At 34.7% G+C, this 17,333-nt stretch overlaps 2 protein-coding genes across 5 annotated transcripts; one reads left to right on the top strand and one right to left on the bottom strand.

Annotated features, from left to right (window-relative positions):
* Nucleotides 1-4,664: 4,664 nt before the first annotated feature.
* LOC141390624 (isocitrate dehydrogenase [NAD] subunit gamma, mitochondrial-like) lies at nt 4,665-9,044 on the top strand. 4 transcript variants are annotated; one of them, XR_012409425.1, is made up of 9 exons: nt 4,665-4,886; nt 5,486-5,555; nt 5,619-5,696; nt 5,758-6,429; nt 7,546-7,653; nt 7,713-7,899; nt 8,088-8,163; nt 8,531-8,737; nt 8,836-9,044. XR_012409425.1 is itself a non-coding variant. In XM_073963568.1 (8 exons), exons 2-8 carry the CDS (start codon nt 5,499-5,501, stop codon nt 8,574-8,576), a joined length of 1,224 nt encoding a protein of 407 aa, XP_073819669.1. In that variant the 5' UTR covers nt 4,665-4,886; nt 5,486-5,498; the 3' UTR covers nt 8,577-9,044. The 4 variants fall into 4 exon arrangements, 2 of the variants coding, with proteins under 2 accessions (XP_073819669.1, XP_073819670.1); XM_073963568.1 differs by having other exon boundaries at nt 8,531-9,044; XR_012409424.1 differs by lacking the exon at nt 4,665-4,886 and having other exon boundaries at nt 5,413-5,555.
* Nucleotides 9,045-14,602: 5,558 nt separating this feature from the next.
* RpL27 (ribosomal protein L27) lies at nt 14,603-15,783 on the bottom strand. Its single transcript, XM_073963567.1, has 2 exons — nt 15,718-15,783; nt 14,603-15,227 (listed from the first exon to the last, which is right to left on the bottom strand). The coding sequence occupies exon 2, from the start codon at nt 15,217-15,219 to the stop codon at nt 14,812-14,814; it is 408 nt and encodes a 135-aa protein (XP_073819668.1). The 5' UTR covers nt 15,220-15,227; nt 15,718-15,783; the 3' UTR covers nt 14,603-14,811.
* Nucleotides 15,784-17,333: the final 1,550 nt, after the last annotated feature.

The following is a 17,333-nucleotide window of genomic DNA, read 5'->3' as shown; positions in this document are numbered from 1 at the left end:
ATGGGTGGGGAGGCTTCGCCACTTTTTAGACATTTTGTAAATTCTCAAAAATAATATTTTAAAAACAAAATTATAATCATTTATAAATCAAATCTTATAGTCAAGACATGCTAATATGCTTACCAAAAATAATATTTGGAAAAACTTTAATGATGTCGATATGAGAACATTTTGAACCAAAACGTGACGAAGGCGCCCCATGTTACCATATATTAAAAATTATTTTTTACAAATATTTTTTAAATATACCTTAACTTTTAAAAAAATGTCCAAATATGTCCACCCCCAAATCGAATTTGAAAGATAGCAGGGGGTCTGTACTTATAAATTCAGAAGTCAAATCGTGCTCAAATTTGCCACAGTTAAAATAAAGTGGATTTTTATATTTTAAGATGGGCGAATTTTTTGTAAATACCTGTTGTGACTGTACGTAGTATCCAATTGAAATAGACCCACATCTATCAACCGATTTTCCTTAAAATTCATATTTAAGGGTATCAGAGTGTAGAAAACAAATATGTATAATTTTTTAGAAAATAGGTCCATTTTTTGTCATTGCCCCCACATAAAAGTACCGTCTATTTTAGATATTTTGTGGATTTTAGCGACACTTTATGACCGATTCGGCTGAAATTTGGTATTTTGACCTCTTGGAAGATATGAATCCTTCGTACTAAAAATTATTAACATAGGTCAATGTTTTGGTTTAGACCCCACACAACGGGACCACCCTGTTCAACAAATGTTGGCAGATTTTGGTCGATAAAACGTAAGAATTGCTGTTTGTACACATTTATTATAAATAATAATTAATTTCAATACAAAATGGACGTTGAAATAGTTTTGGCCAGAAAATTTGGATTTGGGACCATTGTGCAATGCGTAAAAAATATGAAACCAAATATTCTATATCCACCGTTTTAGTGGATGGATTCGAAAGCGGAAGGTCTCATTAGATCAGCGGGGTTCAAAGGAAATTGAATGGCACTTGTAAATTTTACACGCAAAAAATAGATTTTTATAAAGATATTTACGCATCAAATTTTCCCCTTTGGACTCCAATTACTAGGATGCTGTACGTGCAGATTATTAAAAAGAAAAACAAAAAAACCCGAAATTCAGGCTTCAAAATGTCAGCATAAATTCTAGGTAGATGCCGTGGATATATCGAAGTATTCTTTGATTTTTTCTTTGGGCATAGGTCCAGGAAATTTAAAGTTAAACGAGAAATCGGAAAGGAACATAAAAAACATCTTGGCTTCAACCTATTTTTACCAATTTTTCTACATTGATGTCAACTCAGCTTCCGCGTAAATTATTTTTAATGGTCAATGTTATGAGAACCCTCCTAAAAAACTTCATATTAAAGAAATCCAGTCATACTCTATAGAATATGTCAACAGTTCGCGAATTCTGAAAGGATGAAACTCGGATTCATCGATTATAAAACTTTCTTGGTTTTTACCATACACCCGCTTTAACCTAAAGGTTGAGGTATAAAAAGGCTTATTTTTTTAGTGTAGACCTTCATGACTTCTATAAAGTCAACAATTAGGGAGTCTCTAAAGAGCTCTTCAGCTCGTCTACAAAGACTACCTATAGGACGTCTAGAGACACCTTCTACAGGGCGCCTATAAAGATTCCCTTTAGGTCTTCTATAAAGTCTCCCCTAAGGGCGGCTATAAAGACTCCATTTTGGGGGTCTATGAAGACTCCTTTCTGCTCGTCTATAAAAACTCCTGTCAGGACAAAGATTCCCTTCAGGGTGTCTATAAAAGAGTCATGTCTGGGCGTCTTAAAGACTCCTTTTAGCTCGTCTATGAAGACTCCCTTCAGGGCGTCTAAAAAGACTCCATCCGGGGCGTCTATAAAGACTCCCTTCAGCTCGTCTATAAAGGCTTTCTTCAGCTCGTCAATAAAGACTCCCTTCAGCTCGTCTATAAAGGCTTTCTTCAGCTCGTCAATAAAGACTCCCTTCAGCTCGTCAATAAAGACTCCCTTCAGCTCGTCAATAAAGACTCCCTTCAGCTCGTCTATAAAGACTCCCTTCAGCTCGTCAAAAAAGACTCCCTTCAGCTCGTCTATAAAGACTGCCTTCAGCTCGTCTATAAAGACGTCAGCTCGTCTATAAAGACTCCCTTCAAAAAAAAAAAAAAAAGAAAAGACTCACTTTAGCTCGTCTTTAAAGACTCCCTTCAGCTCGTCTGTAAAGACTTCCTTCAGGTCATCTATAAAGACGCCCTTCAGCTCGTCTATAAAGACGCCCTTCAGCTCGTCTATAAAGACGCCCTTCAGCTCGTCTATAAAGACGCCCTTCAGCTCGTCTATAAAGACGCCCTTCAGCTCGTCTATAAACACGCCCTTCAGCTCGTCTATAAAGACGCCCTTCAGCTCGTCTATAAAGACGCCCTTCAGCTCGTCTATAAAGACGCCCTTCAACTCGTCTATAAAGACGCCCTTAAGGCGACTATAAAGACGCCCTTTAGGGCGACTATAAAGACTGCCTTTAGGGCGTCTATAAAGTCTTTCTTTAGGGCGTCTATGAAGTCTTCCTTTAGGGCGTCTATAAAGATACCCTTTTGGGTGTTTAGAAGGTCACCTTTTGGGCTATAAAGACTCCAATCTCCAGCTCGTCTATAAAGACTCCCTTCAGCTCGTCTACAAAGACCCCCCTTCAGCTCGTATATAAAGACTTCCTTCAGCTCGTCTATAAAGACTCTCTTCAACTCGTCTAAGTACTTCCTTCAGCTCGTCTATAAAGACTTCCTTCAGGTCGTCTATAAAAACGCCCTTCAGCTCGTCTATAAAGACGCCCTTCAGCTCGTCTATAAAGCCTCCCTTTAGGGCGTCTATAAAGACTCCATTTAGGGCACCTATAAAGACTCCATTTAGGGCGTCTATAAAGACTCCATTTAGGGCGTCTATAAAGACTCCCTTTAGGGCGTCTATAAAGACTACTTTAGGGCGTCTACAAAGATACCCTGTTGGGCGTTTATGAAGTCTCTCTTTTGGGTGTCTATAAAGACTCCCATCAGGAAGTATATAAAGACTCATGCCTGGGTGTGTATGTGTAAAGACTCCATTTTGGGTGTTTATAAGTCTTGTCAGGACGTCTGTAAATACTGGCACCCTTCAGGCCCATTTATAAAAAAAAACTCCCTTCAGAGGGTTCATAAAGATTTCCTTTTGGGCGTCTATACTCTTTTTAGTGCGTCTATAAAGACTCCGTTTAAGGTGTCTATAAAGACTTCAAAGCTCGTATATAAAGACTCCCTTAAACCCGCCTACAAAGTGGGTCCTATAAATACTTTTTTAATTGTGCACCTTCACATATTCTAAGGATGATCACAATGGGACAAAAGATTTCCTCAAACCTAATCTAAATTCGACATTCTAGGTGCAGACCAGATCGTCAAAATTACGAGGGTTTGTCTTTTTCTTTTTTTATAGTTAAGTGGTTTTTCTTTCGGCAAAACTCGACGCCCAAACCCGAATAAGGATATAAAAGTGCGTTTATATATGAATAACTGGATTTAATGAATCCAGTGGATTTAAATTGTCAAATCCATTGCATACACATCAAATAAATCCTCATGACATGGCATTAAGGCCATGTGTATATTATAGCCTTTTGTGGGGTTAACCTTCTTAATGAAGGAATTGGCATTTGAAACCCAGTGGGTTTGTTAAATCCTGTTATATATAAACGTACTATAATTCCTGGGGCTGGATTCTTGTTCTATGAAAATTTTAAATGAAAAATATTTTCTTTGTAATTTTTTTCATTTGACAGTTTTTTTCCTTTATAAAAGTTTTCATTTCACATTTTCATAGAAAGAGAATTGAGCCCCTGGTTATGGTCTTTACAAATATATTTTTAAATAGATGCTGTTAGACCTGAAAATTGCCTTTAGAAACATTTGCTCTGTTCCAGAACCTGCAAGAATCTACTATTTTTTATTACGATAACATTTTTTTTCTTTATGTTATCGGAAACAAATTTTTCTTTCCAATATCCACGGTTATTACTTGGAACAAACCTTTGTAAAGCTGTTACTCTCATGGTTTAATAAGAAAGGTTAGCCAATGCTTTATGTCAATTTAAATTTTTTCATTAGAGTATGCCTAAAACTTCAAAACAATATAAACAAACTGTGTATGTGTGTGTGGTGTTTGAATAATATGCCAAACAATTTTAAAAACAATCGAATTCAATGATTTTTAAAATTGTTTTTTGACCATTTGTATGGAAGAAATTGGTGAGATTTGCATTGAAACAATCAGTTTATCATATTGACAACTCGATTATGTGGAGAAAACTTAACTCTTCATTCATTTTTCGCGTTTTTTATAAAATGTTCAAAAAATACATTGTAAACAAACCCACTTGTTGCTTTTATTTTGAAGTTTTAGGAATTCAAGAGAAACAAGGGTTCTATAGATTTTTTTCATTTAAATCTACCTCTTTACTTATACCATGGTTACTCTGTTAAAAACCAAAAAAATTTTTGCATATAAAAATCTCCAAACTTTTATAACACCCCTCGTAAGCACTGCACCTTGACATTGATCTTTTACAATAGCGCCAAATATTGACAGCTAATAAACAACGAAGAAACCTTGATAGAGGACCGTTAACATTTTAGTACATGCTAGCTACCCACATACATACATATCAAACATACTTACATAGACAGACAGCGACGAGACAAGTGAAACGTTTAATTTAATAAGACGAAACATTACAATTTTATGTTAAAGAAAGCTTTTTAAAACACTTGGAAACAAATTAGGAAAAAAATAATTGGACAAAAGGCATTTAAAAAACGATTATCGAAATTAAAACGAAAATTAGGTGAAATATTTAAAAATTAAAAAAAAAACAGGTGGGTTTTGCTTTAAAGTGAAGGATTTTGTTTTGTATGAATTTTACGCATAACCTCGAATATGAAGGAATACTATGCAAAATGTAATTCGGGCATCAAAATTAGGCACTCTGATACACAAGCTAAGTGTTAAGATTCCTGGTGTTTGGTGCCTTTATTCCTTGCAGGTTATAGACATTCTTGATGAATATGTTCTTCTTCACAATACCGCTGAAGTATTGTCTGGGCTTGCTCTAGGCAATTTACGTCGACAATTCCAACTTAACTCGAGTCTACCAACACTCACCTAAACAAACAATTGTCCCAACTAAAATTGTCAGACGTTGAACGTTTCATGTGGTTTTTTTTTGGTTTTGGGAGAGTGTGAAGGTGAAGAAGCTCTCTTTCTCCATACTCATCCATGAACACAAAAAAGTGTTCCTTCAAAATTTCAATGTCTGGCACAAGCGTAATGTAGCTCAGGACTTCAAAGTGTTCTTAATTGGAAAGGCAATAAACCAAATTTGTTGTCAATAAAATTCTTTGTTGTTTTTATTTATAAAAAATCGTTTTTTATTTATAAGTCTCGTTAATTGAATTTAAATCCTTGGTGTTTCTAGACCTTGAGACAAAATGGCATTGCGTTTTGTGCATAAATTGCAAGGGATACACACTCCATTTCTATGCCGGGTAAGTTCGTGTCATTTAAATGAATAATTTTAAAACTTTACTAATTAGATCTTATGATTTCAGAGTTATCCCTTCTTAGTGACCAAAGAAAAATCTAAAGATGTTGCCTTCACTAAATCTTCATTACAAAAGAAATACAAGGTATGACCTACTTACTAACTTTTTTAGACCATCACTATTTAAGTTTCTTCTCTTTCTTTAGGAACTAGAATTTCCTCGCACCAAATATGGTGGACGCAGTGTTGTGACCATGTTGCCTGGTGGCGGTATTGGTCCCGAACTTATGACTTATGTACGTGAAATATTCTCCCACTGTGATGCTCCCATAGATTTTGAGGTGATTGATATCGATCCCAGCACACAGGGTAATGAAGATCTGGAAAATGCCATTGTTTCCGTCAAACGTAATGGCACCGCCATCAAGGGTAACATCGAAACAACTTCACAAAATCTCAGTGAAATTTCTCGTAATGTAGCCATACGTAATGAATTGGATTTATATGTTAATGTGTTGCATTGTAAATCGTTACCTGGTATACCGGCACGTCATCAAAATATCGATATTGTGCTGATACGACAAAATACTTATGGTGAATATGCCATGATGGAACATGAAGCCGTACCGGGGCATGTTGAAAGTTTAAAAGTTATGACGGAAGAAAATGCAGAACGTGTGGCACGTTATGCATTCGAATATGCCAAACAGCAGGGTCGCAAAAAGGTTACAACAATACACAAGGCGAATATTATGAAACTGTCGGATGGTTTATTTTTGGAAATGGCCAAAAAGGTGCACAAAGATTATCCCGAATTGAAACATGAAAATATGATTATTGATAATACGTGCATGCAGTTGGTATCGAATCCGCATCAGGTGAGTAGAAAGTGGCGGTGGCAAAAATATGCCTCAGCCTAATATAGGTGAAATTTCTTGAATATATCAGCCATGCAAATTTTCGGACTCGACAGCAAACCATAAATGTGGATAATTTTATCCAACACTGTGGATAATTATATACCCGAATATGAACAATTTTATCCATAAATGTGGATAATTTTATCCATAAATGTAGATAATTTTATCTACAAATCTGGATAATTTTATCCAACACTGTGGATAATTATATACCCGAATATGAACAATTTTATACATAAATGTGGATAATTTTATCCACTAATGTGGATAATTTTATCCAACACTGTGGATAATTATATACACCAATATGGATAATTTTATCCATCAATGTGGATAATTGTATACGCAAATGTGGACAATTTTTATGCACAAATGTGGATAATTTTATCTACAAATGTGGATAATTTTATTTACTAATGTGGATAATTTTATCCAAAAATATGGATAATTTTATCCACAAAAATTGATAATTATATATATTCATAAATGTGGATAATTTTATCCACTAATGTGGATAATTTTATCAACATATGTGTATTATTTTATTTACTAATGTGGATAATTTTATCCAAAAAAATGGATAATTTTATCCACAAAAAAGGATAATTATATCCAAAAATATGGATAATATTATTCACAAATATGGATAATATTATCCACCAATGTGCATAATTTCATCCACAAATATGGATAATTTTATCTACCAATGTGGATAATTATATACATAAATATGGATAATTTTATCCACCAATGAAGATAATTTTATCCACCGATATGGATAATTTTATCCCCCTATGTCGATAATAATTTACAGAAATGTGAATAATTTTATCTACCAACGTGGATAATTTTATGCGCAACAGTAGATAATTTTATACAGCAATGGGGCAAGTTTTTAATATAGATAATTTTTACACAAATGTCGATAATTGTGTCTGCAAATGTGAATATTAATTTTTTATCCTCGAATATGGATAATTTTGTCCTTTAATTTTGATATTTCTATCCACCAATAAATCTATCCGCCAATCTGCGTAAATTTTAATTTTCCGCCTTTTGTATGATGTTTTCCAGTTTGATGTCATGAACCTGCCCAATTTATATGGCACCATCGTTGCCAATGTCATATGTGGTCTGATTGGTGGTGCTGGTATTCTATCCGGCCGTAATTATGGCGATTCTGTATGTATTAATGATTAGGGTTTTAACAATAATTTGTTTATGTATATTTACGTGTTTAGTATGCCATTTTTGAACCTGGTACTCGTAACACCGGTACTGAAATTGCTGGTAAAAATATTGCCAATCCCTTGCCCATGATCAATGCTGGCATTGATTTGTTAAATCATTTGGGCTATACGGATCATGCTCGTATTATACACGAGGCAAGTTATAAAACCGTTGTGGAAATGGGTATTAGGACACCAGGTGAGTAATTTTATGTTTATGTAATCAACAAATTTAAAGATCAAATATGGAAAGTTGCACATTAGAAAGGGCGTGGAAAATAATAATTTTTCAAAACATTTTTCCTTCAATGAACTTTTCTATAACTGATCTCCGTAAATCAATCGATTCAAAAACTTCTTTCAATTTATGTATATTATTAATTTCAGATGTTGGCGGTACAAATACCAGCACAGATGTTATCAATAGCATTATGGACTATCTTCCAAATGCCAATGTTGTCTGGTAATTTATTATTTTAAGTTTTTAAATATTAACTGAAAGACTAGAATTTAAGTGTGAAAGTAGTATTATGTGTTGTTGTATACTACATGTTATTATGTTTTTTATGTTATGTTCTTCATTGTTATGCCCTTTGAAAACTGAATGTTATTATTTATTTTCGTTTTCTACGTTCCATGTAAAAGAATTACCTGCAAATATCTTGTGAGAGACTGTGAATGTTCGTGCAAAAGTCAAATGTGCAAAAGTCTTAATTGGAATTTGAAATTTATTTTTTAGATATTTTTTGTTTCCAATTCGTGTATATATATTTTTCCTATTAAAAATATAAAAGTAATATTTATATAAATTATTCAATATTTTTCTTCAGGCCCCATGAAGATGATTTTATGCAGCAAAGAGAAGTTAGAATTTAGAAGTCAGAATAACAATCACACACTGGAGTTTTACAATAACACACACGAGGTTCACAATCACAAACACACACATCATTTACTCATCATCAAGTACCTTTAACTGTTCACAAATATTAATCTAAGGGCTTGATCCAAAAATTCTCTTGACAAATTTATTAAGAGTAAGTAATATTATCAGGAAGTATGTATCTTAGCTAACTACAATAGGCCTTACTTAATTTGTCAAATTATTTTTAATGATTTAATTTTTACTTTACAGCCACTTGACGTTACATCACACATCTTACATCTTTTTAATTATTTTTCGGAATTTTATGTTTCTCATTTTTCTTATAAAATATATCTGAAAATTGTTTTAATATGTTTTTTATATCTTTAATTGTTTAAAAATTTTAATTGTAATTGAGAACATAATTTCGATATTAAGAATATTAAGCTTAAAATAAACCAAACTGACAATATATTGATTGTTTAATTTTGTACACAAGTTAACACGGTTTAGACCACAATAATTACGGTGCGCCTTAACTAATTTTAAATGGAAGGTGCTTACACCTGGGAAGATTGGCAGATTTTGAAACTACAGTGCTCATAGATGAGAAATATCAAGAAACAAAAAAAATCGCTGGAGGGATTTTCAAATAAATCGCGATTTAAGTTCACATTTTTTGGGGTTCTTTAGGTTTTCACGATTTTGCTTGGAAACCGCGAGTCCTATGTTAATGGGTCTGAAAAAAATGTTGTAGCTATGAAAATTCTCCCCAAGATTGACCTTTATGATATTTTCATAAGTTTTACCGTTTTTGAGATATAGAAGTTCAAATTAAGATAATGCACTGACTGTATCGCCTCCTTATAAAACAATGTCATTTCTGCAATTTCCCAAATTAAACTTATATATCTTGAAAATTGTACAACATAGGAAAAAATAAATCATCCAATCTTGTAGAGAATTTTCACAGCTTCAACATTTTCTTTAGTCCCATTTTGATATGACTTGCGGTTTCCAAGCAAAATCTTGAAGAATTAAGACAAAAACCTAAAAATTTGAACTGAACCCCTATATCTCCAAAATGGTAAAACCTACGAAAAAACCTAAAGTTCAGGCTTGTAGAGAATTTTCACAGCTACAACATTTTCTTTAGACTCATTTCGATACGACTTGCAGTTTCCCAGCAAAATCGTGAAAACCTAAAAAACCCTAAAATTGTTAATTTTGATCGTGATTTATTTAAAAATCCCTCCATCGATTTTTTCTGTTTCTTTTATTTTTCTTATCTATGAACATTGCTTTTTCAGAATCCGCGAAATCTTCCCATGTGCAAGCGGTTTTCATCAAAAGTTAGTTAAGGGGCACTGAGCATGATGTTGTTTTATAAGGAGGCGATACAGTCAGTGTATTGTCTCAATTTGAACTTCTATATTTCAAAAACGGTAAAACCTACGAAAATATCACAAAGGTCAATCTAGTTGTGAATTTTCACAGCTACAACATTTTCTGTAGGCCCATTTACATAGGACTCGCGGTTTCCAAGCAAAATCGTGAAAACCTAAAAAACCCCTAAAAATGTGAACTTAAATCGCGATTTATTTGAAAATCCCTCCGGCGATTTTTTTTTTGTTTCTTGATATTTCTCATATGTATATGAGCATTGTAGTTTCAGAATCTGCAAAAACTTCCCAGGTGTAAGCACCTTCCACTTAAATTTGGTTAAGGCACATCGTGTTAACGGAGGATATATCAAAACTTGGTTGGGTCTGTGAAAGGAAATGAAATAAAAACAAAAGAATTGAATTGAAAAAGCTATCAAGGTTGGCCAGAAAGACTACTTTTGACATTAAACTTAGTCGCCTTTTCATTATTGTGATTTGAAATTGCATTACATTAAAATCACAATAATGCATAATGGGCATAATCGAATGGGCGTAACTCGTATTGGATCTCTACGTGGAATACTTTCACATGCTATTCGAATAATTTCAGTTATAACAAGTGAGTCAAAGCTATAGTCGGGTCGGGTCCGACTATGTGATACCCTACATCACTACCGCTGTGCACAAGCTTTTGACTGGTAAAATTCAAAATATTAAAATTGGGATAGCTAGCGCCTTTGCTCTGAATGTCTTCATTAATACAGGCCAATTTTGTTGAAACGCATTCAAGTGCATCGTCAGCACAACTCAAATAAAAAATGGAAAAGTGGGATGTACGCCAACCATCAATAGGCTTCTTTCTCTGTGAGACCCCATCAACCCCCAAAATTTCGTGAGGATTCGATCATAATTCCGACCTGTACACAGTGGATCCACTTGTATGAGAAAGTGGCCAAAAATACTTAGAGTGTAAAAATCAAGTCAATGCGCCGGTTACAGCTTTGTGCTGCTGCGAAGAGTATTTTAAGAAACCACGAGCGTAACATTCTCCCCCCTTTCCCCCCTGGACGGGGTATACGATCAGAACTGTTTTATGCTGTTAATACAAAATGACATGAACAAAGGTCCCGATTATCTTATGATGCAAAAATAGGCTTGGGGAAACAAAACAACATAAAGTCCAACCAATTTAGCGGATTAAAAAAAATCAAAATTTTTGTCTGAAAATTGGTACAAATTTTAATATAGATCTTATAGCGTTCTTCCTGGAAGGCTCGTGCCGCCAACGTAGGACAAATTTGAAAGAAGATTTCTTAATCTTGCCACTGATGCCAATTATGTTAATGCACGTAGTCAGATAACAGAGTTATACGCTAATATATCTATAGAAACCCTATTCTAGAGCAGCTTTAGTCAGCGACCCACCATTTATAGTCTGGCACTAGATGGCAGCTAATTTTAATACTGAATAATCTTAAACCCATGACCTACTTTGGAAAATTATTCCCGAGGTGGGCACTGGTGGGCATCATGACTAAAACCTTAGGTCAAATTTAAGTATATGATCAAATTGGCATTACAGAATACACTAAGAAAATATGCAGCTAACTAGAATTCCGCAATTCGCTTACACACTATTTTTAAATGAAAATTAAGCTATTACCTCCTCCTTCAAAATCCACTATAATAGTTTGCTATACGTATTAGTTTCGCGATATTTTGAATATATTTACTTGCACTTAAAATATAGGTTGTACTCACAACAAAAAATATTAGTCAAAAGTTCTGACTTTTGAAGCTATTCTTAAGAAGATCGCGTTCGAATTAAACAAAAACTAATATATTTTTAAAAAGGTCCATGTCATAGCTGTCGGAGTTGCCAGATGTTGTACCAAAATTTTGACATTATTTTTTTTATTTTTGGCCAATGGGTGGATCCACTGTGCTGTAGTGTGATTGCACAAAAAATGGAAAACGGAATACATTACCGACTATTGCGATAACTCTGTTGTTTGACCACCTATGACAACCCATCGTATGCTGATGACTGCACCATAATTTCATCTGGTGTTGACATCGACGACGTAAGTGCTAGAATTTCCAACTACCTAGCCACCATCACATGGCACAATTACCCAGGTAGTGGCATCGTAAAATGTTGAATATGTTATGTCAAAACTTTCTTTATGTTGTTGGGGAAATTACAACAAAAATAATTTTTTTATAAAGGGATTTGACTTTTCATATTCGATCAGCTGGTGTGATACCACTACCTGGTAGTTCTGCCATGCACCATCACAAATTTCTTCCGGGAGCGCAATCTTCAGCTATCCCCTACAAAGTCCTCAGTGTCCTTATTCACTTCCTGGACGAAGGAAGTTAACAACCAGCTTGATGTATTTGTCGAAGGCAGGCGTATCCCCACTGTTCATAGTCCAAAGATCCTTGGGGTAGTTTTCGACAATCTTCTCCACTTCTCTTCGCACGCCACCTACATCAACCAGAAAGTGAAATCCAGGAACAAAGTCCTTAAAGCTTTAGCTGGCACCTCCTGGGGCAGAGATAAGGAGACATTGATAACGACCTATAAGGCCATCGGTCGGTCTGTCTTCAACTATGCTGCCCCGGTTTGGACTTCCTTCCTGAGTGACACCCAATGGAGAATCCTGCAGACGACGCAAAATAATGCTCTCCGAATTGCTACGGGTTGCGTCCAGATGTCACAGGTGGATCATCTTCATGAGGAGACCAGGATGCTGTCAGTCAGGCAACATAATGTGTTGCTGACTAGACAGTTCCTGCTGGCTAGCCATCAGCCGAGTCACCCCAATCATCACGTAGTGATGGAAGATCCACCACCTAGACGCATCCGTAAGGACTTCAGGTGTTACCGTGATGACATCCAAGACGTCATTCCATCGGACGTCAACCGATTGTCTTACACGGACTCCCTGAACATTGTGCACCAACGGGCGGTCTCCGAAGCCATAAGTGTGTACAAAAACAATAAAGTCCTAAATCAACATCCTCCAGCAATTTCGGATAGTGAGAGGCTTCTTCCAAGGCAAACTCGTTCCATACTGGCACAACTTAGGTCTGGTTACAGTAGCATTCTCAATTCCTACAGAGAACGCATTGTTCCCGGTACCATAAACAGGTGCCCCTCCTGCCATCAGAGCCCTCACGATACTTCACATCTATTCAACTGTCCGTCCGCCCCCACAAATCTAACCCCTGTTGATTTGTGGTCACATCCAATTGAAGTAGCACAATTCCTTCAATTGCCAACATCAAATCCTATTCACACAACTGATTAATAATATATTCCATTTTCTTTTCTCGTTCCATTCTTCCTTTATAATTTTCAGGAAAGAGCTTCCGAATACAACCGAACTGTTACAACAACAACCCATTTCACATCGTTGTAAAGGTGATATTTTTTACTATCCTTGCCAGGTTTTGCTTTCGACATACCTCTTACAGAAGAGAGATATTAACTTTAAAATAAAACGTTGGCCTTTTCTCCAAATAAGTTTTTTTTCACATTCCGACCCCTGAATAATATCCGACCATTATCAAAATCAATAGGTTTTTTCCTCTGCAGGACCCCCATTAACACTCAAAATTTCGTGACGATCCAATCAAAATTGCGACGTGTAGCGTGATTACAAAAAAATAAAAAATGGGATGTATTACCGACTATTGCGATATCTCCGTTATTTGGCCACCTACGCCAACTTGCCAACTTGCTTTACATTATTGTAAAGATGGGATTTTCCACTTTCATAATCAGACTTTGCTTTTGGAAGGTCCCCAACCAAAGCTGTGATATTCGTCATTATTATTAAAATCGCAAAAATGAAAAGTTATGTTCTATTAGCGGCTATTGCGATATCTTCGTTGTTCCACTTACGTCAACATACGTTACTGAGACTTGCCGCAAGTAAACTCGCCTAATGTAAATTGGGACTTACGAGTTTAAACACAAAGAATAATTTCAGATTACAGAACCTTGTGTACAGAGTTTCATCCCCCTCACACCTCTTCCCTATAAACTCATTTTCAAGTTAATGAAGACATAGAACTAGAATCCAGGATTCTCGTTCTATGAAAATTTAAAATGAAAAATATTTTCATTATATTTTTCATTTATTTCCTTTATAAAGGTTTTCATTTCAAATTTTCATAAAAACATTTCATCCACTAAATGTTTACTATAGTAAACATTTCATCCAGTTTGAGCAATTATTCTTATCTGTGAGTGGTAGGGCGAATATATTTTTTAAATTCTTTTTCGTGACGTGCCTTGTTCCCTCGTTCTTCCGTTGTTATCCTCAAAGTTATTATTTAAAAGAATACAAACACCCATAGAGATGGTTTAATATTGTTGTTCCAATCGATGATCTGGCTGATCTATGTTCTATAGCTTGGGGCTAGTTTTATGTAAAAAATGAATAAATTATTCACATTGAAAACACAACATGTATGGTTGGAAACTATTGTTCATTCTTAAAATATATTCTGAATTGTATACCACCGTCGACGACCATCATGGTTTTAGTCAATAGTTGCATTTAGTTTACAAAAACTAGATTGAATTTTATCTCGTATGATACCATATCTTCCACTTGATTAAAAATATATGACACAGATTTGTTTACAATTTGTTTGTAATAGTTTTTTTATTGTTGTAACTTTTTTCTTCATAAAAAAGACGTCACAAAACTTCCTCCATACAGATCCACACAGCAAAACGACGAAGAAAACATACAAAAATTTATGTTTTCATTACGTTCGACACTAGTTGTTGTTGTTGTTTTAAAACTAGAAGCAAATGCTTCGGAATTACAAAAACAATAATTTAGAAGCGCAACTTCTGGAAGAACCACTTGTTCTTGCCTTCCTTGTAGGATGTTTCGAATTTCACACGGGTTTGGAAACGGTGTGCCTTACGCTTAGCGGGATCCTTCAAGTCCTTGGGAGACAATTTGTCGAAAGTGATTTCGCTGGCGGTGTAACGAGTGGGCATCAAGTGATTGTAGTTCAATACCTTCAAGAAAGGCTTGATCTTGGACTTCTTCTTCAACTTGGTCTTGCCCATGCTCTTGGTAACCTTGCGGGGGTATCTGTCGATACCAGCAACCAAAGCATGTCCGAATGGCTTATCGGCACCACCATCATCAACAGTTTTGACAATGATGGCCTTGCGGCCGGCGTAACGTCCACTAAGGACAATTACGATTTTGTTAGCTTTCATAATCTTCCTCATCTTGATGGCTGTTGTTTTTCCAATTATCCATTGTTATTGTTGTTGTAGGGGAAAAGAGTCATCACAATATTATAGCACACACAGCATAGAGAACACATACAATGTTTATGATTGGAACATGAAAAGGAAAACAAAAGTACATTAGTTATGTCCGGTAAATAATTATTATGATTTTTCAATTAATTTACAAATTAATCAAGTGATTTATCTTTGATGCAGTATGTTCACAATTCACTTTATTGTCTCTATTTGTAGTTTTTTTTTTGTTTTGTCCAGTAATATTTGACAGCAAAACATCTGTCTCTGTGACACCAAAAATTAACACAGTTATAAAGTTCATATTTTTTATGGTATTCCTCCCATTTTCAAGGAAATATATATTGCCATTGATAGTTTATTGTATTTAGTTTTCACTGAGGCATTCATTTTATAAGGATTTTCACGAAAATCACTTGATTTATTTGATAAATTATTGAAAAATTTACGAAAAGCACTTACAGGTCTTATGGCTGACCGGATATAGAGAAAGAGAAAAGGGATGACATTTCGCACGTTAGATTGACATTTCTGTCAAAAGCTGTGTTCAATTGGCACTCGAGTGACATGTACAAAAGGTATGTGCTGTGAAAACAACATTGTGAAGAGAGATGTGGCAACACTGTTCAACCTAAAAGAAAAACGCTCCAAATAAATAGTATTTTTGATTTTTATTAGAATTAAATTAAATGAGTTTTAAATATGGATTTTTTGTAGTATAACGGCATTTACAAAAAAGTTGTTTGTCGGTTTAACCTTCTTTATGAGGATTTATTTGACGTTTACGCAATTGATATGACATTTGAAACCCAAACCCACTGGGTTAATCCGGTTAAGTGCAAACGGGGTATTAAGCTTGGTTTACATTTACGAAATCCACTCGATTTCAACTGTCAATTCCATTGCTTAAACGTCAAATGAAATCGAATGGTTTTCAGATGAGTTTTCATTTGACTTATACGCAAAGGAATTGACAGTTGAAATCGAGTGGATTTCGTAAATGTAAACCAAGCATTACTTAAAGATAGATGTGGTTATTTATAGAAAATAGTTGTGTCTTTTTACTTTTTCAGTAATAATTATTCAGTAACTTCTTTTCAGAGAGTAAGAGAGATTTTACTCTTTGATACGAAAATAGAGAAAAAAAGTAAAAAGACAGCATTTAGTAAACTTTAGCAAGATAACAGTTGATAACCAAACCAAAAACATTGGCGCCAATGCATGAAAGAAAAACTAACTCCAAAGCAATGAAAAGTTCTTCAATTTTGAGCAAAATAAATAAAAAATAATTAATATATTAATAAAATAATCAATAAATGTAGCTGAATCGTAATATTTATAGTATTTTTCCACAAAAATAAGATAAACATTGAGCAGCTGACCATTAGCAGATGATTAAAAAACAGCTGATCGAACTTGCTAAAAGTTGCTGGGAAAAATTCTTTCAGCAACTTTTAGCAATTTCTCAGCAAACAACTGTCAAAATTCTTCTCTCACTTCGCTCTCTTTTACTGAACTTTTGTGTAAAAAGACAGCGTTTAGTAACATTTCGTAATAATTATTACAAATTATCACGTAAAAAGACACACCTAATATTTCCAAAACACTCATGGTACAAATATACAGGTAGCCGCATCGGCAATTGTTGGTAACATAAGATGTCAAAATTTGACATCAATTCAATGCAATTGACACATTATGTTACCATCAGCTGGCTTGATAATGCTACCTGTATTATTGTACCATGAAAACACTTAAACGCATTTTACACTTGCACTTAAAACAGGTGTTTTGGGAGTTTGCGTCATTTATTTGACAGATATTGCATGGAATTGACAACTTAAATGATGCATGTTTTATGAAACATGTTAAATGTGTTTTTAGGTAGAAACAGAATCAGCTCGTGGTTGCTTTGCTTTGCAAATGTCAAATTATTTGGGGGAACGCCGGCGGAATTGCGAAGAGGCTCTGACATTCCTTTATAATTTGACATTTGGAAAGCAAGCCAAGCAAGCAACGAGCTGATTCTGTTTCTACATTAACAGAGCTATAATTGTAGAATTTTTAGAAATTATTTC

This window comes from Musca autumnalis, unplaced genomic scaffold (genome assembly GCF_047663935.1).
Source record: "Musca autumnalis isolate F117 unplaced genomic scaffold, ASM4766393v1 scaffold_1, whole genome shotgun sequence".
In the NCBI taxonomy this organism is placed as follows: Eukaryota; Metazoa; Arthropoda; class Insecta; order Diptera; family Muscidae; genus Musca; species Musca autumnalis.
The sequence above is the reverse complement of the archived record's forward strand: the minus strand, read 5'-3'. Positions and strand labels throughout refer to the sequence as shown.